Below are 26,094 nucleotides of genomic sequence, written 5' to 3' on the forward strand. Positions count from 1 at the left end.
GTTTGGATTATGGCCTATTGTTGGCAGATGCACTGAAATGCTTTCTGAACACAATGCGTTCTGTCATTTTCCCTTGTTTGCAGTTTCTTAAAACGTGAAGAACATCTTCACAGACAGTGAAATGAAATGCAAGATCCTATTGTAATTGTATTGCATTTGTTATAAAGGAGCAATGACCAACACAACAGGGGTATATTTTTCCTACTGATTTTTAATTTTTTTTTTACTGTTCTCTGTGCTTTCAGCAAAAGGCAATTGGCAAAGTGCTGGAAGCCTATTGTAAGTATCTGTGTAATGATGAACCAGGACACCAATAAGGGTCGCCCTACCCAAACCATGACCAGTCATGACTGTTGACCCAGGCTTGCTTATCAGGTCATATTAAGACAGACCAGTTGGCAAAGTAATCCTGAAAGAAGATAACCAGCATGGACCTCTTATCACCCGCCCACCTCAGCATTTTCAGCAGCTGCTTCACCAGATCACATCAGCAAGGCAGGTATCGGTAAGATTAGTCCACTGCATGTACAGGAAGATGGGGGAGCTGGCTATCAGATGAGGCCTTAATGATCTGATACAAATTTATTTATTCTGTGGCCGAATAAAAAGCTGCAATTCCCCTACAGAAAAAGAGCAGATCGTGTTTTTCCTCCAAAACAGTTACATTGTCTTGACTTTTTCCTGCTGTTGTATATTTGCATTCCGCATTAACTTGTTTAAATTCCCTTGATTATTTGTTGCCACAAAATTTGAACTTGAAGCCTGCTGTTGCAAATGTGATCTTAATCATATTTCTTTAGAATCAAAATCAGAATCGTTTCGGAAATCTAACCTAAATAGAACTTTCAGAGTCATCTTATTTTTGACACCTACTTTCTGCCAAAGTCAATGTGAAATGTGAAAGACTTTATACAGATATATCCATTTTACATAACGACTTATCAAGTATGGGGTTGTAGTCAGCCATGAGAGTATGCCCAGAAGTACAGACCACCCACTCACACTTTAAAGGGAATGTAGAGACCCCATTTCACCCAACTGCATATTTTGGTTTTGGAAGGAAACCCAGTTGAACACACTTAGAATATACAAACTCTATGCACACACACAGGGGAGGGAACAGCGCAACAAACACTGGAAGTAAGAGACCAGACTGCTTGAGTGCCACGCCATTTGGAAACCAATACCAAATTAATACAATTTCTGAGAAAAACACTCATTTAGCTGATGCTTTTATGATAAAATAATTTGTTAATACCTATGGTTAATTTTTAAAAGATTATTTCAGTGACAATCATACATTTGTGGGGGTAGTTGTCTGTTATACGGTCATATCCCTTTGCTGTTAGATGTACACAAATAATATCCCTTAGAGAAAAAAAAAGCTCATACCCCTTTATTATTATTAATTTCACATAAGTGCATATATTATTATTATATTGCATATAAGTGGAAAACGTATTGGTTCTATGACAATAACAGCTACGTGCAAACTGTTAACGGAATAGGTTTAAAAAACGAAAATGTTGTGGCAATGCGCGCACTCGTAATGTGCGCATACCGAGAATGTCTCAGAAATACGTGTACGAGCATTCAGTACGTTGCGTCCCGATAACCTAGGTTCCGGCCCAGTGTTCTTTTAACCACAAAGATGCGCAAACAATCATGACCGCGCACGCAAAAGTAATCTATACAATAAGATTTGTGCGTGCGCGTACCCGCGAACTCTTTGTGTGGTGGCGTAGAGAAACGCGGAGGAAAAGCCATGGCGGACGAAAAACCCAAGGTGAGTAAAATAAACAGTTAGCTAGTTGGATCTCGTTTGAATTGGCTTATTTTAGAGACTACATATATCAAAGTAATATCACGACTTGTAAATTAATTACCTTAGTGTTGATTTTAGTATTTTGTTATTCTTCTAATTAGTGTGCCTGACGAAAATCCGGAGTTGATGGTAAATGAGGCAGGCGGTTAACTAGCGAGCTGATTACTAGTTTGTCTGCTAAAATATTCTGTTCTTTTTTTCTAAAAGAATTTTAGGGTTTGCATGCTTAACAGAAAATGTCTCAACATAGTATCCATTTTGATTTTTTTTACATGACCACAAGTGTACTTTTTGATGCGCGAACTACCTATCTTGCCTAACTAGTAGGCCTAGTGAACATTTGAGTGACGTACACCTAGTTAACTGGCTAAGTACTAGTTAACCCGATGAAATCCTATTGAATTATAAAGATTATACATGCGTTTTAAAGCGGCTTAAGGTTATTTTCAACAGCTCATATGCTATTAGCTTGTAATGTGTTATATCTGAATTAAAGCGTTTTGAAAACACTAATGATTTTCGCGCGTGCTCGCTATCACAAACCGCATTGCACGTGCATGCTTTTAATTACTAGGTAATTCGGGAACCGTCTAGTTTATATTTGTGCAGCCACTGGTTATTAAATTCTATATTTATAATATATGTAAAGATTAGATTACTAGTTTTTGCTGCAACTTCAATATCACACTGATAATTGTTTTTCTGAGGTTAGACTTAGCTAGATATAACATGTCAGGTCGTTATGCAACATTGGGAAGGGAATTCATCGTTTGAAAGGTGTTGATTTTTGTGTGGAAAAAATCGAAAGCGACGCATATCGGCTTGGCTTAGTGCGTTTTAATAATGTCTTTTGAATTCAAAGTGCTTGTAAACGTTTCGGAAAGTTTAGTTTTTAGTCTTGTACAAGTGTTAAATGCATGGCTGCCTGATCTGATTTTGCATCTCGGCAGTAAGTCAACATTGGTGACAGCCTATGAAAGCAGATTTTTTTTTCGCACAGTGAAAGCAGCTTACGGTTTGTACCCGTCATGCCGATCACAGTTCAAACTGAGCGCACCAGTGGATCATGTCCGTGCCTTTAACTTTATTATAATTTCGCATTTGGGCCCCATTCTTTTAATCAAGGAGAGCAGTGGAGGATGTGTACCAAATAAGGTATTTGCCTGTGGTGGGCATTCCAATTCAGAGAGATGCCTGCATAATATAAATACCTTTTAGTTGTTTTCTACCGTAGGTCGTAGGCAGGTAGGGACGCTGTTCTGGACACAAATACCAAGTTCAGAGAGGAAGCTCTGCTGAAAAGTAGGTGCTTAATTTGAATTGCTCTTATTAACGCATACAGCTGTTTATAAACATTTTCAGGTAAGGATTGTGGTGCAGAGAACCCGATCTGCATATTACACTATGCCGTTGCTGGTGGACTTTCTCCAGAGCCACCACTAACTCTTATGCTGGAAATCAACAGATTTAAAGTTCTGATTCATGCCCCAAGTCCTCTATTTAAATATCATATATTTATTATATGTCTCAGCAGACTGTTGTTCCACAGATGCTTATTTATATTTGCTTTGATTGATAGATCTCAAGAATATTTTGTCCTTGCTGTCAGTCCACTGGTGCTATGCATTGGGCAGCCAACAACTGGCAGGCAGCTGATGTAGTAATGTTGGACAGTCAAGAAAAAAAATCCCATTTCCCTCTGAAATGAGCCACTCGAACCCTCAAAGGTAGTACAGATCTCTGCAGTATGGTTTTTGGCTTAAAGTATAATACCTGAGAAGTCTGCTTACAAAATATCTAGAAAGCACTCTGAGAAACTTGCTTGTACTAATACACTATTTTTTGGGGAAAAATCATTATAGTACATAGAAAGATTAAATATGTTTGAGCTTCTCCCTCAATTCAGTTTCTATTTGTAGTATTTTGTGAGAATTGCATTTTCTTTTCTAAATGGCTTTTTGACCCTGTTTAGGATAAACGATTTGGAAGGTGGATCAATGGGCAGATGTTTTAAATGGCTGTTTATAGAGGGGGGGGGGCAAAGTCTTTTTAAAAGAAAATGTAATCTCATACTGCAGGTTTTTAGTTAGGCCTTTTTGTTTTGTTTTGTCTAGGTTTGTACTAAGCAGAACTTGTAAACTAAACATTTTGATGAAAAGGGGCTAGTTGAAATATCTGTTTGTTCTCCTCCGATTGCCTGAGCTGGATTTGAGCTGCAGTGGCCGGTCTGGGCCCTGAGGGGGCCCACTTGCACACGACCACCCGGAAATCGGCCCCCATCTCTTCCTCCCAGATATACTGGCTGTTTTGTGTCTTATTGCAAGTGCTGATGCATCACTGTGAATCTGTGTTTATCTGGAGGGCTTGAATTCACATTCTCCTGTCTGCCCCTCCCCAGGAAGGAGTGAAGACAGAAAACAACGACCACATCAACCTGAAGGTGGCGGGACAGGACGGCTCCGTGGTGCAGTTCAAGATCAAGAGGCACACGCCACTCAGCAAGCTGATGAAGGCGTACTGCGAGAGACAGGTAACGCTCAGTCCCCTCCTGCTGATCGAGCCCCCAGCAGACCCTCTCCCCGAGGCCCCTCCGCTTCACCCTCTGCTGCCGCAAGGCCTGGCAATTCTGAAGGAATTGAATAAAAGAAATTAAGAGTTAATATGCAGCAGGTGTGGCCGTTCCTTGCTAGCAGCAGTGTGCATTTCTTACTCTCCAATGGTGTCCTTCGCCATTTCACTAAAGCTCTGTTCACTTCCTACATCAACTTTTGCGTAGCTGTGGTCCATCTTGTTTAGTGTTCCGTAAAAACTGACCTACCAGGTTTTTGGTGCATGTCGATCCCAGAATGCCCCGGAGCAGTTGGAGCTGGAAGACATCTATCTCTGCTATTTGGGGATATGTGATAGCAGTGGCCTTTATAATCAGATCCGTATTTTTGTTTTTAAGTTTCTGCAGAACAAATCACATGATGTGTAGCTACATATTTTGTGGCAGTGGTTGGGGCTGTTGTTTGGCTGTTCTGCGGCCCAGTGTAAAACACAAGACTGCTGTATGTTTTGAAAAAGGATCTCATTGCCTTTCTGACTACACCTGCCAAAAGAAGGGTACCTGTTCTTTATGTTCATTTACCAGCACTCTTTCCATTCTGGGAGCTGATTATTTTATCTAGTTCCAGTATGAAACTCCTCATGCTACCCATTTTCCTGATTCCCTTTTAATGCATATTTTCATACTTTGCTGGAGTTGGACTGAAAAGATTGCGTTTTACTCTCCATGCTTCATCGTTTGTGACCAGTGTACACTGGGATAACTCTATCTATGATTAACAACACTTTGTTTGGGTTTGTGTGTGATTCTGTTCAATGTCCTACCTTCCCTTCAGGGATTAACAATGAGACAGATCCGGTTCCGGTTTGATGGACAGCCAATCAATGAGACAGACACGCCTGCACAGGTACAGTAAACTTGAAGATAACCTGGTGCTTCCTACCTTTACTCTTCTCAGGATCTTAAACTCTGCAGTTTTGCTCCTTATTTGCAAGCAACGTGGTTTTTCTTTTTCTGAATCTTTCTCATTTGTAATTTTTCCTCAGTGGACCGAAACAGTCACCCAAAGATCATTACTTTAATACAGCAAACTATTGTAGAATCTATATTTCCAGTAATTTCTCATTTGGGGGCCTAGGCAGTTGTTTTTATTCACTTCTTATATAAATTTGCTGTTAAGAATGGAGACTCCAACGGTGAAATTTGGCATGTGATAATCATCGGTCTGCCAGCATTCATTCTTAATGCATGAGCCAGTGCTTCTTGGGCCTTGTCGTGGTGTTACCTGTGAGTCGTGATTTTTATTCGTTTGTGGCTGACTGTTGTGATTTTATTCTTCTTCACAGTTGGAAATGGAGGATGAAGATACCATTGATGTTTTTCAGCAGCAAACAGGAGGCCAATATTAGATCCAGTGTCCCCCAAGCTTCAGCTCCTCCGGATCCCTTCCTGTCTCCCTCACTCTCTTTCACCAGTACTTTTCCCTACACAGACCCCTCAGTCAGCACAGAATGACTTCCATACAAACCGAGGGGTCTTTGTGATACAAACAGTTGTATAGTGTTCTCATTCTTGCTTTTAGCTCCTTTTTGTACGTGATTTTTTAAATCACCAAAACACGCACGTGTAAGTGGTCCATGAAGACTCGAAGTACGCAGCATTCAAGACCCAGAGTTGTGGATGTGTAATGTCTTTTGCAAGATGAGGAAGTCACAGTAAATTATTACATCTCGATCTCAGTGACAGTGCGGTGCAGACTTTTTTTGTGAAGTGTTGCGAAAGATGGATTTTATATCTTTTTTTTTTTATATTGTAGTGGTTATGTTTAAAATAAAACTTGTCTTAAACATAGTTTGATTTGATCATTAAAAAAGGAAAAAAGGCCCTAATATGCCTTTTAGTCAAGTGAAATATCTGTATTGTTTAAATAAAAAAATAAAATGATTTTCATTTTAAAAAGAAGCTTATGTAGAATCCAAGCAAAATGGTGGTTTCTTCCTTAATTTAGACAAAATAGACAAAGCTGTGACTTGGTATGTAGTTTAGACATTTGCTGTTCAGAGTTATTTTAGTGACAGTTACACAGTAATAGTGGTGTTCTCATTAAACACATTTAACCTTTTACATAATGACCAATTAACAATTATGTGCTCTATTTGCGCGAATACAAGCGGCCGAAATGAGGTTTCTCCGCAGGGTGTCTGGGCTCTCCCTTAGGGATAGGGTGAGAAGTTCGGATATCCGGGAGGGCCTCGGAGTAGAACCGCTGCTTCTTCACGTCGAAAGGAGCCAGTTGAGGTGGTTTGGACATCCGGTGCGGATGCCTCCTGGGCGGCTACCCGGAGAGGTTTTCCGTGCCTGTCCTACAGGGAGGAGGCCCCGAGGCAGGCCCAGGACTCGCTGGAGGGATTATATCTCTCGGCTGGCCTGGGAACGCCTCGGTGTCCCCCCCGAGGAGCTGGTGGGGTTAGCTGGGGAGAGGGAGGCCTGGGTGCCTCTACTGAAGCTGCTACCCCCGCGACCCGAACCCCGGACAAGCGGAAGATGATGGATGGATGGATGGTGCTCTATTTGAAATTCCACCTCACTGGCATATTGTACTGAAATACTTTCAGAATGCCTCAGCTGGGAAGACTTTTGAGGTACTTTAGTGGGTATGCTAGTATTTGATGCCCTAATAGTATTAGGTATTGGTTCTTTGCACCCTGCTTTGCCTAGTTAAGGCCATAACTAGTCCCTGTGCTGCTGAAGCTCAGTGCTCTGATAGACTTGAACTCTTGATTTCCTGTTCTCTTCCTGACAAAGGAAGGTGGGCATCTGTGTGATGCTTTCATACTGTAATGCTAATGACAACCTTATAGTGAATAACTTTGGGCTATACTCTTCTATGTGTTTCCTATTATAAGGGCTCTCTGAGGTCAGTCTCAAACCCCGGGAGTAGTCATTTATTTATAATATTGACATTTGGTTTTATGCTGCACTTAGTTATGATCACTCAAAGTCCAATACAGCATATGTATTTAACTGATCTCAATCATTATTTCTTGTGCTAGTTATCTCCCCCAAACAAAGGGAGTTGGTTGAAATCGTGCTTGGAGTATTTCCAAGAATCAATAAAATCTGACGTTTCTTATTGACCTTGATGGATCAAGGCAATGCTGGGTATTATAATTACGTATGTTAAAATATTCTGATAAACAGTGGTTTAACCTTATACAAGTTGTTGAACGTTAGATAAGTTAACTGGTTATGTTGGGCAGGCAAAAATCACAGAAATCAGAGATTGTCTGTATCCCTAAGCATGCCCCACTGTCCTTATCAGAGATCATTATTTTACTAGCATTCTTGGAAACAATAGATGCCCTTTCAAGGGTAAGAGTAGTGATGAGGGGTAAGCACTTAGAAGTGATCTTTTTAAATTAATCCGTGCAATTAAGCCGTGTAATTTATTTCTTAGTAGAAACACAATTTTGGACAGACCCCTCAAATATGAGAATTGATTTATTAATAGCATAAAATTCTGGACAAATCCTTTAACCTTCGCTGGTATGTATAGCTCAATATATAATTTATGACATAGACCACGGCGAGGGATGGTGTGCTGGGGTTAAAAAATATAAAATTTAAAAATGTAACATCGGAAACTAGTAACCCCACTATTCGGAGACCATCGCCTCGCTTCAAATGGGGATCAATTAAAAAGCTCCACGGCGACGAGCATCACGCCGCGATGTCAAAGTCGAATCAGCAGCATGGCTAGTGGGCTTGCCGGCCAATCAGAATGCGCGTGGTTCCCTCAGGCCGCCCTCAATGGGTGGGTGCAAAACCGTGCCCGCTACTCTGCCTCTCGCAGCAGATTGTTCAATTTAGTCAAAGCCGGGTGGAGCCTAGTATGAGTCGCTGAAGCAGAGGGAGGAAATAACTCGCGATTGTCAAAAAGGCACTTTTAGTCGCTTCGGCCCAGTTCCATTGTAACAACCATAGCGGAAAATGACGACGACCACCACTTTCCAAGGGATGGACCCCGGTTCTAAAAATAGCTCCAGGTAAACTAAGCGGTGCTATGCATCTCGTGCCGTTTAAACAAAAGGACCGTGGAAGACCGTTATGTGCTCGAGCGCTGCGCGTCGCGCGGAGCACCATCCTGCTGTCGTTCGACAGCTGGCACGAAAATCTCTATATTTTGTGGATGAGGTTTCTTTTTGTATTGGATTCTCTTTTATCACCCCCGAATGCCCGTTATATTGTTTGCAACTGGGCGGGCACTTTTTGACTGCATTTTAAAAATTATCATTATTATTATTTTTTGCTGGCATCTTGATGGTGCCCGTACATTTTGTTGTTCGAGATGACTAGGTGGCTGGAGTATTCAACTCGATGGTCTTTGTTATCAGAAGCTGGCCGTCACTTTCTGGATTTCATTCAGCGGCGTATACCAGTTTTCGAGGATACATTGCGGAGCTGGGCGGCTTTATTCCCGTGGAGCTTGCACAAGAAACGCAGAATTTAAGTTATTCGTGTCGTTTTAACTGTTAAACTACATTGATGATATAGTGGTGTAGCAACACCCCCAGCCAAGTTCTCGCCTGCCGTATATGAGTAATTAAGTCCAGCTGTCTGGATTTATGGCTCTGGATGATTGCTGACTGGCTACCTAGCTGGCTATGTCCACATGTTTTACAGATTTCGTTAAACGCCGCTAGTTGACATTAGGTGGACCGCTTTGTCACCTTTTCTCCCTTTATTGTTCTGTGTGATTGGCCGAACCAGCCTCCCCTGGACCTGATTTTTTTCTATTCAGTACTCCAGCATTTTTCATTGTGTGTGTAGTGTGTGTCTGGAGAAGACGGTGTACAGACACCCAGTCTCTCCCATCCGGAAACCTAGCTGGTCTTTAACTACGTTAGCTGACATCCGCTCACCGGTTTCATCCGCCTTTTAACGTCGTAATTATCACAGATGTTTACGCTATTAACCTATGTCTGTGTTTTTCCGCGTGTTTGAATTATATTGTTTTCCTGTTGGGTGGGGTCATCTTCCCCAACTTGTCTCTTGTATATCCCTCTGCAGCGCCGTGTAAATGCATGAGATCATCTACTCAATGGGTTAAGTCGTCTCCTTTAAACATCGCAAGCTGCACCCACCGACCGCGATAAACGCGGCTTTTTCACCAAATCGTCGCGCTATCTTTTTTCTTAATTTACGACCTAGGGCTTGATTTACGTTTGTTTGACTTCAACAGCTGCACGGAGTCGTCTGGAAACAAATACTTATCTATAAAGTACTAAAAAAAAATCTGGTGGGGTGGTACGGGAGGGGTCGCGCAGTGGCTCCATTTTCTAGCCTCAACCACGGCCGTCCGCAGTGGCAGGATATCGGGTCTCATCCTATTCAGCCGTAGCTCAGTGGTAGTGCACCTCAAGCCTTGTGCTTAAGCAATTGTTGCGTTTTGGTGGAGGAAAAAAACACCGTTAGACTGGATTATTTGATATATAATATGCATGTACAGATGCTCGTTTTATTTTACCGCTTAAGTGTGGATGCAGTCTTTACATTGGTATTAATTTAGTCTTCATTTTATGTGGCGATTTATAGTACAATTACGCGATCAAATTTCCAGCATCGTGCTGTTCACATGTATGAGGATATTGGAAAGCACACAATCTGTCAGCGGGAAAATGGTTGGAGGCCCTTCTGAATGGAAACGAGTGTTTAGCTGGTGGCGAATCCTGCCACTGCAGCACACGTACATGTGATTAATAACGTATTGCAGATGCCCTTTTTTAATTTCCCCGACAATGTTTGCAACTTCCTCTTCGGCAGGAGGTCATGGGTATTTGGCATGTTCAATCGGGATATTAAAACTGCTTGCAGACCCGTAACCCTCGTTGTGATGACTGCATAGTGTGATAGTGCCTGCTTGACATGCTGCGGACTGTCTGCATTTCTTTGTTGGGTGGTCGTGTCAAATATCTTGGCCTGATTGAACTAGCTGAGCTCCTTCTTTCAGGGTGCTACGCCCTCCAGGTGGAGGATCCAACATCTCCTTCGGTACAGATGAGGAAAACCCCCCCGCCCGCAAGAACAAAATGGCCTCCAGCATCTTTGCAGAGCCGGAGGATCCCCATGCTCATCGCAGGAACAACCCACCTGGTAGCTAATCTGAATAACTACTAGCATTGTACCTTTCACTAAAGTTCATTCAGCTTCTCATGTAAAGTCTTTGCAGAGATCCTTCTCTATAACTTACCCCTACTTTGCTTGGTCCCAAATTAGACATTTTTTTGCTTTCAATCATTGCCCTCTTCACTTCATGACAATGATCTATAGCTCATATAATGCAAACCATTATTTCACAAAGTTTTTCAACGTGGCAATTAACCTGTTTGATGTAAATATTGTTTTAAAAGGTAATGTTAGTCCTTTTAATCACAGGGTAATGTGTTCTAATTTTGAATTTAACATCCAGTGTAATTTAGGTAATTTGCAGCATTGATATGTCATATAGACCTTTGCTTTAATTTGTCATTTTCCTGTCTGGGCATTATTTGGTAGGAATGACAATGGTCGAAAGTGTTCAGATTTAATTTGACTTCAATTTCTATACCAGTTCCTACCTTTACTAAGAAGGCTTGTGTTCATGCTCAATAAAGACACTACGCATTGGCATCTTACTGCGAGTATTGAAAGATTTGATGGGTCCTTTAGGGCTGAGTGGAGCCCTTGTTTTCCAGGTGGGCTAACCAGTTTTGAGAACTTTTGGTTCATTTGATCGTCTTATGTATCTAACCAGGATTTCATTGGCACTATAAGAAATGGGACACTTGAGGTTACTTTATTTGAAAATTCTGTAAAGTGGTGCATTTTTTTGAGCATATGTACATGTGGGCTTTACCTGACCTATACTTTGCATGTCTTTGGAGAAACTGCATGGTCTCAGCCTCATGGTTCGTGCATTTGCTTCAGTACAACTGTTGCTATGCAGTGAATGAAAGCTGTTTTATTGCTTGTCCAAGGATAGAAAGGCCTTTGTTGGTGCCTGCTTGGTACTGTATATTCACAAATGCCAGTTAATATCACTTGAGTACTTCCTTTATATCAATAGGCATCTTATCTGGTTTACTGCCACAGCAGACATTCTCTACGTCAGTTCATCCAATGTTATCTCCAAAATGCCCATATTATTGATATCTTGTTAATGTTGGCATTTACTACAGTGATTAGATGCCCCTTGGCATTCCAATTCAGTTTTCTGATCCTACCACTGTAAAATTGTACCCCGTGTCTCCATGTTGGCCTGGTCTAATTCACCAAATTTCTTCTACAGTTTTGTGTGGTTGTACATTCTGTGTAACATCTTTGTATAATTTAGTATGATTCTGGTAAATTTAGGCCCTCTTGCAAGCAGTACACTTTGATAGCGGTTGGTGGTGTGATTTCACCATTAGGCCCTCGAGCAAGGCCCTTAACTGATTTGCTCCAGGTACCCTGCTACTTCATTTGTATGTCATTTTGGACAAATGGGTCTGATGAATAAATGTAAATGATAGTGTTCTACGATGCTGCTCTGGTTCTTGACGACTCTGGGAGCATTTTAGGTTGTCATTTGGAAAATCCGGCAAATATGCTAACAGACAAATCCCATTTTTTGGAGGGGGGGAGGTTAGTTTTGTGTTTTCCCCATAGATCCTCATGACCTTAATCTTTGTGCCATCTTTCCAGGAGGGAAGCCCACCGGGGTTTTGTGTGGAGAGCCATCAGCTCCACTCAGACGATGCCACGCCCAGCCTGTTCAAAACAACTCTGCGACTGAGGCTGCCTTCACTGAGGTACAGTGTGGAGAGGGTACTCTCTTGTCTGGTGAAACAGCCTCCTCCCTGAGGGGAAGAATCATATAGATTTATGTGCACCTGTTACACTTAAATAAAATTCACCTGTTTCCAGTCATAGGCAACAGGTTTTAATCTTATGTGACATTATTACAGTTAAACAGCATCTTGTAAATATCTGGGGCAGGTTGCACAAAAAAAACCTTGAGTTAAGATTTTCCTCAAAGTCTCAGTTAAGGTTCCCTTTAAATAAAATTGCTAGCACAAAACACCCTAAAGTCTTCTCCTTAAGGTTTCCTTAAAATGTTCCCTTAACTATTTAAGTTTTTCCCCTTATCTTGCTCTTATACTTAAGGAATCCCTTAAAGTTCCCTTAATGGTTGCAAAAAAACCCTTAAGTTTTTTTTCCTTAGTTTGGTTGTTAAGGTACCTCTGACCGTACCTTAACCGCAACATGACCGAGTTTATTGCAGTAAATGAAGAAAATGAACACATCCTGAGAAAAGTGTTCTGCAACTGAGAGAACCCAGTGGATATGATTAATGAGTAATTTATTTTACTTGACCAACAGTCAATTTATGGTTTTCTTTATACGACATGTGACATGTTTATATTTCATTATTAAATCTGGCTTGCAGAAAGATCTTGTGGTTTCACAGAATTAAACAACAATGTAACATTATCCCGCTAATTAGTGTTGGCAAGTTTCACCCTGGGCACAGGCAATATTAGACAGAAGTACATCGGTTATGGAACAAATTTTCTGATGCAGAAATATGGAAGCACATGCAAAAATGCATTTCATGTAACTGAGATACAACAACAATTCCATCTGCTCAATTTTTCCATCACTAGCAATTTCTCCTTTCCCAGTACTTCCGTGTATCTTCCAAGTTACCATCAGTGCTTAGCAAAGTTTGCCATATGCCCCTCTCACTTAGTCAAGCGAAAAGTACCTATTCATAGTGAACTAGTGAAATCACAATCCACATTTTCATCAGATAATGATGCAATGGGGACAAAAACCTGGATTTTTAATTTTTTTTTGATGTCCATTTAGATATTGTCCAAATATATTTCGTTAAGAGATAACAGGTATGAGCAGACGTGAGTGCAAGCAAACGGTCACCATGGGAACTGTACAATTTTACTGCCATAAACTGTCTTTCAATGCAGTAAATCCCTTAAGGTTTTTCCTAAGGAAACATTTTAAAGTACTCTGTGCAACACCCTTAAATAAATCCCTTAGCTAAGGAGAAATTGAATATTAAGTGTCATACTTAAGGGGATAACTTAAGGTGTTAAGGTGCAACTGGCCCCTGATATGCAAATTATTTTGTTTTTATTTCATTGCTCACTCACAGGTGCCTTTGTTTTTGTTCTATGCAGCACTGCATGTGAAGATGCTGCCTTCTAAGGAGGGTGGGCAAAATCCTGACTGTTGGCTTATTTGCATGCATAGGTGGTTCTAGACTCGGTTTAGGAGGGCTTCAGTCCCCATATATTTTTTTTGTCTCAGCCCCCCTGAAAAATAGCTATTCTAAAACCATTTTTTGATTTTGTCGCATATTTTCATATACATTTTGTACCTTCTGCTCAGCAGACTTTATTATGGAAGACCCTGGTTTGGCTTCTTGTATTTCTTCAGGGGGCTGACTGACCCTAAGGTTCAAATCCTAGAATCGCCCTTGTTTGCATGCAAATCTTTTTATATGCATGCATTAAATAGTCATTACTTTCTTTTGTAGGATGGAAACAGTGAAAAGGCAAATGCAGGTAAGTGGCAGTGTTCTTATAGCACTTTGCACAACTGTACCATCATTTGCCATGGGTAAAGAAAATAATGGCTGACATTGAGTGAGAGGGTGTGTCCTTGGTTTTATGCAGGATTAACTAGCACCACTGTAAGTGTCTTGCACAAATAGTCCTATAGAGGGCAGTTGGAACCCCTTGAAATGAATGCACGTTTTTCCCTGGGTCTTCAGAGAGCTTAGGTGCTGTCTGGTATCTGGGATGGGTTTGTTGACAACTTCTGAAAATGCAACCAAAGGATATAGGATAGAAAATTTGTTTTTTTTTTAATTGTGTTTTATTTTTATTTTTTTAATTTATAATTTGTTCTCACCTTTTTATTTTACATGCATCCTGAAATGTTGCCTAGTAGTTACTGACTGGTAGGGATGTCACAATTTCATAGTCAGTACCAATACCAGTGAATTCTACAATTCTTGATATCCAGTTTGATACCATAAAAAAACAAAACATTCTGTATACTTCAACATACACTCCATTAAAAACATGCAATAATTACAAAAATCCATATTTTCTGTGATTCTGATATGGTTGGTTGTGCATGTATTTGCTTCACTCCTGCCTCTCTTGGTTGACCTCATCCTCTGGCTGACACTCTGAAAGAAAGATAATGATATTTCAGTAAGAAACAGCAGAGGGTGCACACACATGTAGTAAAGCACAGCTCTATAAACTCGGAGTGCAAGCAGTAGTTTACATTTATGGACATGGTGACAGACTGACTAATACGCTAACGTTATATTTTGAGGACAAATGACACAGACTGAATGGTTAGGGCAGAAGTCTTACTACAAGCTATGGTTACATTGGGTTATCCTAAACACGGTAGCCTTCGTGATTAGCAAACATCATATGGAACAGTTGGTTAAACAGTTGGTAACGTATTTTCAGGATAAGGAATAACACTTTGATATGTTTTAATGTAGCATCAGAATAAATTGAAACTCTCTCACCTTGAATTCTTTGAATTGGTCTGGATGCCTGTCTTGAGGTGCCTTGCTAAATGAAGCGTTTCCTCCTTTGGTCTGAAACGTACTGTGGCACCCTTTGCATATTGGCTTGCAAATGTATCATTACTCCTTCGTGATCGAAAGCACAAAGGCACTATACACAAAGTACTTGCATACCAATTTTTTTTCCTCCCTCCCTGGATGAGTGGAGACAGAGCTGGCACCGCAGCTGCATGTTGTTTTTTCCATGCTGGTAGGCTTTCTTCTTTTGCCATTTAACGGCAGACTAGAACATTTGTAAGTGTATATGCTGTATCCGTCCGCTCTGGAAGAATTGCATCCCCAGTACTGTAGAAAAATGAGCACCATCGTGTTTTCAGAATTTTGGCCTCAACTTGGTACCTGAGTATCGGTTCTTGTGACATCCCTAGTTACTCCAATGTGTACAGCATTCATTCAGCTTTTAGGTGCTCCACAAAATTTACTTAGGTGCAGCACCTAAGCCTCTCTGTAGTAGGGAAAGCACTGGAATAGTGGGGTGTTTTGAAGCTGACATAGGATAATCACTGCTGTGACTATACCTGTAATTTGTAAAATTTGATGTTACATAAAAACAGCCTTTAAAATGAGTTCTTATTCAGTGGAAGCATTTATGATGTGAAACTCTGTCGGTTCAGTGAAGACTCCTTAACTGTAGATCAGCTATTAACTGAAGTGTGCTTAAAATTGTCAAATGGTATATCGGCATGATTTGATTCTTTTCCCTTTGTTTTAAGAACTACAGGAAGTGTAGATGCTAATAGTGCACTGTTTAATCTTTACCTATCTGACACCGCGGCATGCTTTTCCCTCTGACTCCAGTTAAACTGTGAGTTATCAGTTTTTTTTTTTTGTACAGATTTTATTGGTTTTCCTAGGTAAATTTCATTTCTCTTGGAACATTTTGGAAAATGTAGTATAAGGAAGTTTTTCATTTTAAATCAGAAATAAACTCTACCACAAAGTCCCTCATGGGAAGTTTCAGGATGTTTCTTTATGAATTCTGAGTTTTGGTTAATGTTATAACTGCTGCTAATACTAAAAGCAAAAAGGCAGTGGGCAGGTTTCATGTTTGTGTTCTTTTTAAGTAGTAAGTGAAGTATTTAACAATGGCTCAAATAATTTGAAACCCCAGGGCATCTTTAGATTATTTTACGTGAGTGTTGACTTGTATCTAGATTAGTTAGTTATATGTGGCTTGAGAAGGGGAAATGGCTTTTAAACTTGGTCAAACCCTGTGATCAGTTGGGTTTTTGACTGTGGGAACATACAAATTTCCCACACAAGAGCCCTGTCTGCACAGCAGTTGTCATGAGTGTAACGTGCTAAATTGCTGTAGTGCTGTCAGAGTAAGCGACAGGAAGCTGACAGGAAGGCCCTTCACCTTCACACTGTTTTGTGACAGTGGAGATCTGCGAGGAGCCGGAGCCTGTCCAGGAACTGAAGGATGAGGTGCCACTGCCCTCAGCACACGTGGATTCTGCTGGGGGCCCTGCGAACCGGAGAAACCCCCCTGGCGGCAAGTCCAGTCTCATCCTGGGCTAAGAGCTTGCTTTCCTTGAACTCATCTGGATTTATTTTCTTTTTTAAAGACGTCTCCCCTTGCTTGTCTGTGTGAGCCATGGAATTTTGTCCATTGTTTTGAATTACCCCCCCCCCCCCCACACCTTGACAGAAGCACTTTATGTATCTCCTCCATTTCAGCCCACTGTAGTACTTTGGACTTGCTGGAAAAGATGTGATTATAGACAAACATTTCCCTCCATTCTTTCCTGATGTAAATGGTTTGATGCGTGAATTTCTAAATACAATAAAGATTGATATAAAGCACTGAACTTTTCATTTGCTAAATGTGCTTGTTTCTGTCCTAGAACAACGTGGTAACTGGCTTTGCCTCACATTTTCATATTTTGCGTTTTAAGGCATTTAAGTTTGTCTTTAAAATGGTATGAATGTAATTTCTCCACAAGATTCGTAGCTGCTGTGTTTTATATATTAGTTCCACACGATGGTGCTGTTAAACCACACTCTTGCCTTTATTGTAAATAAGGATTGTTCGGGGAATGCTTTGTCGCTGAAATACAAAGCAGAGTTCTGGCAGTGACTGATCCTGCAGTACCAGACAAGGCATTTAACGACATAGGCGGCCGCCTAGAGCGCCGAATTTATTGTCCAATTCCACTTAGTCGAACGGTGCGGACCGTGCACGTCGCTTCACGTGCTCCGAGCGGCGACGGTGAAGCTTGACGTGGGTTACACACTGATTAAGACTGGCGCTACGATTCAATTAAATCTAAATGCAATTTATCATCTGTGGCGTTAAATTTTGGTCAACTGGACACAACCGTGGGAAACGGGGGTTATGGGATCCTGTGGAGTCCATTAATTGCTTTGACGATTTGAAGATGTTCTCACTCGAGAAGTTGAGCAGCACAAGGACGGCGTCCCATTAATGTTTTTTAAATTCCATGTGTATGAATTTTGTGTTTTAACTGGGTCAACTTCTGAGAAGGTGAACATGTTAGAACAAGGTAGATTTATGTTCCTGTATGCATTATTCCCCTCATCACTTGAATCATAGGTGTTTAACCATACAGCTCTGCAAAAAAAGTTGAGACCACGCTCTATACATATATATAGATATATCATAAAATATTTATAAAATCTGCATCCTGGTTTAATCCTGGTTCTGCTGGCAGAAGCCTACACTGAACTGAACCTAACAGGCTGCTTCTAGGCTCGAAGTTTCAATGACAGCGGCACACAAGGACAAAGTGAGGCAGGAGACACTGGCAATGACCAAAAACCAGCCAGGTGGAGGGCAGGAGCAATTTTCTAATGCCATAGATGACCGTCAAATTATCTGACAAGTGCCTCATAAATCAGAGGATGACCTCAAGTGACCTTCCAAAAGAATAGGAAACATTAAGGTGGTGAGAATTGTTCTAGCAGTGTACTTCACAACAGGACTGAAGACCCATAAAGGAAGGAAGAAGCCCTTCATCAACGAGAAGCAGAGAAGAGCCAGGCTGGAGTTTGCAAAAAATATACATTTTATTTTACACAGGCGCATACCCATGAATTGAGAAGTGAGTGAAATTGAAAATGTTGCGTTGGTCTCATTTTTTTCCGGAGCTGTATTCTATATTCTGTATGCCGTCTTTTCTGCACGAAAATAATAAATACGGGGTATTCAAGGCTGGTAGAGTAGGACGGGCTTCTTTTTATGGGTCGTTTGCAAATCGCCCTATGTGGCAGATTCGCTGTACTACGTGGTCTGGTATTTTTTTAGACTATGTTGACACCCCTGACTTTATAAATGTTCAATACAAACTGCTATGTTCGTACTTTGCATGTACACTGAGACATTGGAATACGCGTAGACTGCGAAATTAACTGAAACCGAAAGCACAACAACAGATCCACAGGCAACAAAACAGGCGCTGGTTGCCGTCTTGGGCATTTTCGGGAAAAGCACTATAGAGGTAAGGAACTGAAATTGTTCTATTCTAATGAGGAGGCACCGTGAACCTTACAGCGTAGATTTTTCGGAAATCGCTGCTTCCACTTAAGCGTTACACTGGTATGGATTCGTTGGCACGGCTCTTAGCTTAGAAACAATTGTAATACGGTTTGCTGACGCGAAGGGAAAGAGATCGGTGGTCAAAGGCCACACTCGTTTTTATTGTTAAATAAAATACAAAGGGGAATCCTACTGCGCGTATCCATCCATCCGGCTATCGATCGGTATTCTTGATCAGGGTTGGGGGTGTCGGGGGATGGAATTGTGGTTTTGCTTCTTTAACTCTGTCATGTAATGTATTTTCTTTGTATGAAATGTGTGCGGTGGCACTCGGATTAATAGCACAACATTGTTTCATTTCGCGCATCATGTTATTCGTCTGCTTCTGTGAAGAAGTATTTGATACGGGAAGTAGATGAAATGCATGTTTTGACTTGAATCCAAATGTCATACCAAATGTCCCCATACTCAGATGATTACCCAGATAGCACACATATGTTGAAACGACAACAACAAAAAGGTAGAAATAACGTACGTTGATCTTCAATCTTTCACTTTATATCAACATTGAATCAAGGTTTTGCCACCATCAGTTTTTCAATATTAAAAATCTGACCAAAAATCAATTCAGTTTTAACGTTGATAATTTAACACTAACCATAATTCAACGCATTTAACTATAATTCAACGTTGAAACAATAACGTGATGCTATCTGGGTAGATTGTGTTGGGAGGTATTTGTCAGTTTATTTTATATTATAACAAACACTTTACCTGTTATGTTTAAAATCGTTTCCCGATTTTGCTGTGGTCTTACCACAACTTTTTTATATTTCAGTGCAATAAAAGTTTTTAGCCATCTTGTTTGCTTTCCAGCATTATTTATGTAGCTCCTCCGACAATTATTTAAAATGGTCACGTGACCTGGCAGCGCTGCATTGCTGTCCACCTCCACTTTCTCTTCCCCCAGTTACGGCCCGGACTCTGACATGGCGCTGTCGCGGTGTATCTGTTTGGCAATCGTTGGTGAATTCACCCTGCTGTTTTGTGCTGGTGAGTGACCTATGACCAGTTTTACCAGTAACACTACCATGATCAAATTGACATACTGGTACATTAAAATAAAAACTCTAGACGTTGTTTTGATATGAAATCTTTTTATTTAATTGTAAATGTTTATTGTACCTTATATTGCTATTGTATTGCTGTTACAAAATCTCTTTCAGTTCAGCTCAGTGAAGTACAATGAACTTCCTGAAAAAGTCATGACTACAGGAGACAAAATAGCAACTTTCCTCCAACAAATATACAGATGCATGAATTCCTAAGTTAAAAAATAACAAAGTTGCAGATCTAGAAAGTTTTGATTTAGCAAAAACTAGCATAAAGTAAATAGCTGTGTACTTTGTGCAAATCACTTCTGAAAAAAAAAAATCTTATGTTCTTAAAATCCACAGCGATGGTCCAGTTGAATTGCCAGCATGAAAACCTTGGGATATCAAGGCAAAACTCAATGATCAATTGCTCAGTGAAGGGAGCTGAGGCTTCGGATGTAGACATAGGCGTTGTGATTTGGAAAAAGGACCAGACCACTGTGCTAATGTACTACAGTAAAACAATAAAAACGAATGATCCACGATTTCAATTTGCTGAGCAGAACTGGGATACCAGAAACAGGAATGTGTCATTGTTGGTGACGGACACCCGGCTGGTAGATGAAGGCCAGTATCAATGTCAAGTGATAACTGACAGTGGTGAGGCCGAGGAGTACACCAGCCTCAAAGTCCACGGTGAGAGTTCTGTTAAGCATGCATTGTAAATAAAGTGACTTTCATGAAAATAACCATAAATCCATTGATATTGAAGAATCTCTGATGTTATCTCCTCTGTCTTCATAATGCTCCTTTCAAAAGATATTTCCTTCTGGCATGTTATGAAATGCTAATTTTTATTCCAGTGTTAATGGTGCCAATATCGTGTGTGCAGAATCTACAGAATGCTAAAGAATCAAATCACAATGTATCAAGACTAACAGCTTTTGTCTTTCATTCCTCAGCTAGGTACTCAAAGCCAGTAATGAGCTCCATTCCCAAGAACGACATACGGGAGAACATGAGGGTGGAGATCTTCTGTAACGCCTCAGGGGGTTACCCAGCTGGGGTAATTCACTGGTATGACCAATACAACACAAACTGGACCCGAAGCGCTGAGACAGATGTGGTGCAGACTGAGGACAAGCTCTTCAAGCTGACGAGCAAACTGACAGTCCTGCAAGCCTCGTCCGGCTTCCTGGGATACAGATGTGTGGTGCTCAACAGCAAGAGACAGCAGGAAGAAGTGGCGGAATATAATCTCTCATTTGCCCTAGATAATGGTGGGTTAACTTTATCTTGGGAAGCAGGAAATGTACTATATGGCAGCGCTAAACGGCAAACCATCCCACCTTCAAGTCTTCTCTCATGTCTTTCTCTTTTTTTTGTTTTCCTTTTTCTTATATTGCAGTCAGAATACATTCGAACTGGTCGCCAACACTGATAACCTTTGACATTTATTGGTCTTTTAGCATTTATTCAATGATTCATTTTCTCCACATCACGTTAACGGCATATGTAAATAGCATCGCCGCCTTCTATGTAAATGCATTTGACATTTTCTGGTTTTGACGCACCCTCCTCCTTGTTACTGTACTTTGTGTTGTAGACCCAGAAATCACAGCTCAAGCAGGGGACAGACACAGCATGACTATCACGGCCGTCCTGGTGGTCGTTGGGTCGCTGGCCTGTGGACTGTTGATCCTGATGCTGCTCAGGAGAAGGCGTTCTCAGCGTGAGTATAACCACCCGACTCAGTTTTGCTTCTTGTCCCTGACACAGTGACGCTGCCTAGACACACTGCGGTTTCAGCTGTCAGTCCAGCTCTTCTACTTGGCAACTTCCTGGTTGGCGTAGCACAGAGGGAAATTCCGTGACATGCTCTGTTTAAGTATGCAAAGCCAGTTCTCCTTGCCTGGGTCGTATGATTAGTCCTGGTTTCTCACAGTAAGTCATGAATTACACAGCCCCTTTTCACACTGCCTTTTGTCGTGTAAAAGCATAGACTTTATTGGAAACGTGTGAATACATAACTGCAAGCGTCTTGTGGTTAGGTTTTTGATTTGCCCTGCGTTCATAATGTCTGGTTTCTCACTTGTGGCACAGTATAAACTGTAAACTGTGCGCTTCCTGACCTGAATGCCCAGGTCCTTCAAGGTGACTTAACCACTGCTTTGTTTTATTATTAATTGATTTCTTTTTCACTGTAAGAGGGTCACAGCGAAAGCAGTACTTGCGGAAACTGCCCTGGGTCAGTCTGCACATTCCAGATGAGGAAGTAGCTTCTTTGCTTTGGGGAAGAGTTCAGTTAAGACGTTGCATGATGTGACCTGGCTTGTGTTTTGTTGTAAGCTGGTGCTGTCTGATTGAGCTGTAATAATTAGGAACAGCTTCAGGATATTGCATCAGAGTTCTGCGTGCACAGAGCCGAGCCAGCTGTGTCGCAGCAGAAGGGAATATTTATCATAAGCTGTGCAGCACCAGGTTTCAGTCACGATGGTGGTAATGCTGCACTAGGCATTTATCATCCATGAGGGTAATTTCAGTATTTTTTTTATCAGGGATGGCTTTTGCGCTCATGTAAGATTCTCACTGACTACTTCCTCTTCCTTTTAGGTTATCAGCAGGGTTCAGAGGTACCTGCAGGATCTCAGTTCTAGGTACGAACCCCCCCCCCCGCCTCCAGTAGGTTTGGGTATTGTTTGGGTTTTTTCCAGTATGGGTCACCAACAGTGCTGGTGCCAAAACATTGCCTGCACCAGTACTTAAGAAAAAAAGCACAAAACAAGGTCAACAAAATTAAAGAATTGCTTTTTTTATTACTAAGGCAAATTTGAATAAAAAATTGAATAATGGGCCTATATTAACACCTTAAAAATAAATATACAGAACACTTAACAAATTCATATAATAAATAAAACCTAACCCAACTATAATAATTTACCACTAAATAACACCTTAATTCTTGTGTATATGTGACTTTCAGAGTTTCAGGAAACACTTTTATATATTCTGGGTCTTTAGCACATATTAGAGACACACACACACACACACACACACAAATAACCGTAACTGCGCAAGGTTTTCTGGAATAAATCTTCCCTGAACACTAAGAACAGTTTCTAAACAAATTGAACTCAAGATAAATCAGGCATACATTGAAAAAACTACCACTGGAAAATGCCCCATTCACACCTTGCAGTTTAGAGACAACTGGGGGGTAATAAAGGTAAAAAAGAGGGTCAATATGAACAAGCTCCTAATGTTTTTCCCTTGTTTCAGTATTCTAAGTAAGTGACTCGTGGACATGACATAATGGGGGTTTACAAACTCAACTTAAAACTTTACTGTTTTTACCTTTCTGGCAAATAAATGACCGTAAAACATGAAATTTTAGTTATTTTGCCATGAATTTAATAGTAAATTGTTGTGGATGAAAAGTACGTAATACACCCAGGGAGCAGCAGAGCTGTAAACATGACGTTCAAGTCGCTAGCTACCCGAGGTATGCATACATAAATACAAATAAATAAATACAAAACACTTACCAGATTTACAAAACAACGTCCTGGTGTTGGAATACTTTTGAGTGAAGTATAGCCTCACTTCAGACCACTTAGATCTAGGCATTTTAATCATATTTAAGGTAGCTACTAGCTAACGGTAGGCGTCTGTGACATCAGAGCAAGTGTAATTTTAACTAATGATGGCACGTGACGTGCAGTGATGCTTCTATTACCTGACCACTAAAGGGCAAATATTTCAGTTGACCCCTCACACATTTAAGTGGCACCAGAATGAGGCACCGAAATCTGGATTGCAGTACGGTCCGGTACATACCGATCGTATAGCACAAGGCGCCAACATGTTTCAGTACTGAACCCTACTCTTTCTGTGAATTTTTTGTGCTTTATCTACAGTACATTTAGTCATACAGTAAACATGGCCCTTAAGAATGTGAGCAGTGATAGCAGTAACCCAAAGAGGAAAGCAGTGAGAGTAACTGTAGAACGTAAAAAGGAAATTATAGCAAGACTTGAAGGTGGTGCATGTGTGTCTGCTCTGGCTTCAGAGTATGGGATTGTCGTTTATTTAATGTCTTTTGCTTTTGTACATGTGATTTTTCACATTTATATTAGTTTTATATTGATTGTTAATGCTTTTTATCATTAGTCAGGTAGGTAGATAAGTTTAAATAGGCAATAATTTGGGCATCTGGAATGGATTAAATTCATTTACATTATTTCTTATGGGGAAATTTGACATGAACCTCGACCAGATCGCAATTTGACCAGCCTTCGGGACTGATACCGATAACCGACTAACCTCTGGGTCACATATCGAGCAGGACTTGCTGGTGGTAAAACCTGCCGATCTTGCTGGTGCAGATGAACAGAATGATGTTACATTGTTTTTCACAGAATAAAAAAAACAAAAGATTGATGTACAGGCCAGATTTAATTATGAATTATAAGCATATAGCAAGCTGGTACTTTGAAGCCTCTTAATGTGCCCACAGAACCTCTCATTCTGCCCTACAGAGAATAGCTGATTATCCAGTGCCATGTTTTTGTCTTTGGTGCTGATAACTTTGAATGCTGAAAAACTTTAAATATCGGCCTGCAATATCAGTATGTTAACTGATATATTGTGCATTTCTACATATTGTTTGGAAAATAATTTATAATAGAAATTATAAAGTTATTTATTTATATTGTTCTTTTTGTGAGAGAAAATTGCAATCTCGATTCTGAGTGGGGAAAAAAAACCATGATTCATATTTTTACCCAGAATCCCGCAGTCCTTTTTTTTTTTACGTTTCTGTTGTAGACATGAGGCAAAAAAACATACAATGTTAGCCAAATAACAGCAAGTGTAAATGCCCAGGGAACGCACAGTGCGTACAACTCCAAGTGTCCATGTCTAAATCCACTATATGACCACCTTAAGGTACCTGCATGCACGTCTCCTAGACCATATTATAAAATGAAATCACGCCTCCTAAGAATACTTAAAAGTTGCTGGGAAAAATGACATCTAGAGAGCTGTCCGATTCCGTGCGTAACGGTGTGTTGTGCTTCTTGACAGGGCTCTGTGGACAGATGAAGAACATCGGAAATTTCAAGAAAGTCTGGAGATTAAGTACACTGTCAGAAATATTTTGGTATAATGTGAATTTAATCTTTTTTATACTGGTCATTCAACTAACTGTAGCCAGGTTATGGCTGTAATCATAACACCTAGCTCTTCTGTATCACTGAATCATAGAAAAACTATGAAATATAATGTATAGTGAATTTATTATTCAAATAGTGGATGAAAATCTTAAACGTTTAATTGGAAGCATATTTTCACCATTGTACATATAAATGTTATTGTCCATAAATCAGATTACAAAAAGAATCACCTTTTGTAATTTTAAACATTTTCCATGTAAAATAAGCACTTATATTTTTATAAGTGTGTTTTTTCTGTGTTCAATAGAGCTTACATTCTTTGTGTGAAAAAAATCTTTTGTACATTTCATGTATTTTTAACTGATATTTGAGCATTGTGTTGAACATGATGTAAAAAATAAAATCTGTAATTAACCCATTTGAATTTTGAAGCGTCACTGTAGCCTGCAAGCTCATCACACCGTTTGTTGTAATTTTGTTGTTTGCCGTCTACAGGTATACTAAAAGGTGTGGGTGGGAAACAATTTTTTAAAATAGTTTTGCGTTTCCTCGTAATATGTTTGCGATCCCACAGCACTTGCCCACTTGCTGCAACGGGACAGTACGGAGAAACCTATATAATACAGACCTGTACCGTTTAGATTGGTACAACCATTACTAGTAACACAAAACTATTGCAAGGGGACCAGGGAAGTTTCTAGGTATTGAAAAGATCAGTCAGGTTTACCTGGGGCTTGACTTGTTTTGAAGGAAGGAAGGAAGATTGGCATCGGGGCTAAAATACTCGGGGCTGGGCTTAAAATACTCTGGGTTATAGCCCCAAGTGATCGGACCTAGCGGTGCCCATGGAGGGAATGCAAAAGTCTTTCAAAAAACTTTTTCCCACCCTGACGCATTTTGCATTTTGTTTTTTGTTTTTTTTTGGGGGGGGGGAGGGTCACAGGTGTTAAATTATATTCAAACAAATTGTGTGACATTTGATATTCCACCTTGATTTTTTGAAAAAAGTGACAGCCCTTCATTTCATTTTTATATGTTTCTTTTAATTTTCATTTGTGAAATATAAAATCAAACAATTCACTTGATGTGATTTTTTTCCCTGCCTATAGAAATACATTTTGAATAATGGGGTGTTCTTCTGAAGGAAAGCAGACAAACCTCCTTTTCAATTACTTTATTACTGTTTCAGAATGTCACTGTTCCAGTGATTTGCTTTCCTCCGTATAAATATGGCTTTTCTTAAAAATATACACTTGCACCATCATTTAAAGAGGATTCCGTGTATGTGCTGTGGGTTCAG

General features: G+C 40.3%; 3 protein-coding genes across 6 annotated transcripts; all 3 read left to right on the forward strand.

The window, feature by feature from the left end:
* The first annotated feature begins 1,630 nt into the window (after nucleotides 1-1,630).
* On the forward strand, nucleotides 1,631-6,340 carry sumo2a (small ubiquitin like modifier 2a). Its single transcript, XM_023792064.2, has 4 exons — nucleotides 1,631-1,786; nucleotides 4,224-4,355; nucleotides 5,209-5,280; nucleotides 5,720-6,340. Exons 1-4 carry the CDS (start codon nucleotides 1,766-1,768, stop codon nucleotides 5,780-5,782), a joined length of 288 nt encoding a protein of 95 aa, XP_023647832.1. The 5' UTR covers nucleotides 1,631-1,765; the 3' UTR covers nucleotides 5,783-6,340.
* Nucleotides 6,341-8,208: 1,868 nt separating this feature from the next.
* On the forward strand, nucleotides 8,209-16,838 carry jpt1a (Jupiter microtubule associated homolog 1a). Its single transcript, XM_023792063.2, has 5 exons — nucleotides 8,209-8,419; nucleotides 10,384-10,526; nucleotides 12,096-12,202; nucleotides 13,951-13,978; nucleotides 16,409-16,838. The coding sequence occupies exons 1-5, from the start codon at nucleotides 8,364-8,366 to the stop codon at nucleotides 16,546-16,548; spliced, it is 474 nt and encodes a 157-aa protein (XP_023647831.1). The 5' UTR covers nucleotides 8,209-8,363; the 3' UTR covers nucleotides 16,549-16,838.
* A 1,002-nt stretch (nucleotides 16,839-17,840) lies between these two features.
* LOC111833566 (cell adhesion molecule 1) lies at nucleotides 17,841-25,212 on the forward strand. 4 transcript variants are annotated; one of them, XM_023791970.2, is made up of 7 exons: nucleotides 17,841-18,092; nucleotides 19,497-19,579; nucleotides 19,984-20,316; nucleotides 20,583-20,900; nucleotides 21,227-21,352; nucleotides 22,234-22,277; nucleotides 24,706-25,212. In XM_023791970.2, exons 2-6 carry the CDS (start codon nucleotides 19,516-19,518, stop codon nucleotides 22,275-22,277), a joined length of 885 nt encoding a protein of 294 aa, XP_023647738.2. In that variant the 5' UTR covers nucleotides 17,841-18,092; nucleotides 19,497-19,515; the 3' UTR covers nucleotides 24,706-25,212. The 4 variants fall into 4 exon arrangements, with proteins under 4 accessions (XP_023647738.2, XP_023647739.2, XP_023647737.2 ...); XM_023791971.2 differs by lacking the exon at nucleotides 17,841-18,092 and adding an exon at nucleotides 18,188-18,488 and having other exon boundaries at nucleotides 19,458-19,579; XM_023791969.2 differs by lacking the exon at nucleotides 17,841-18,092 and adding an exon at nucleotides 18,190-18,488.
* Nucleotides 25,213-26,094: the final 882 nt, after the last annotated feature.

The sequence above is a fragment of the Paramormyrops kingsleyae genome, chromosome 5, assembly GCF_048594095.1.
Source record: "Paramormyrops kingsleyae isolate MSU_618 chromosome 5, PKINGS_0.4, whole genome shotgun sequence".
NCBI lineage: Eukaryota > Metazoa > Chordata > Actinopteri > Osteoglossiformes > Mormyridae > Paramormyrops > Paramormyrops kingsleyae.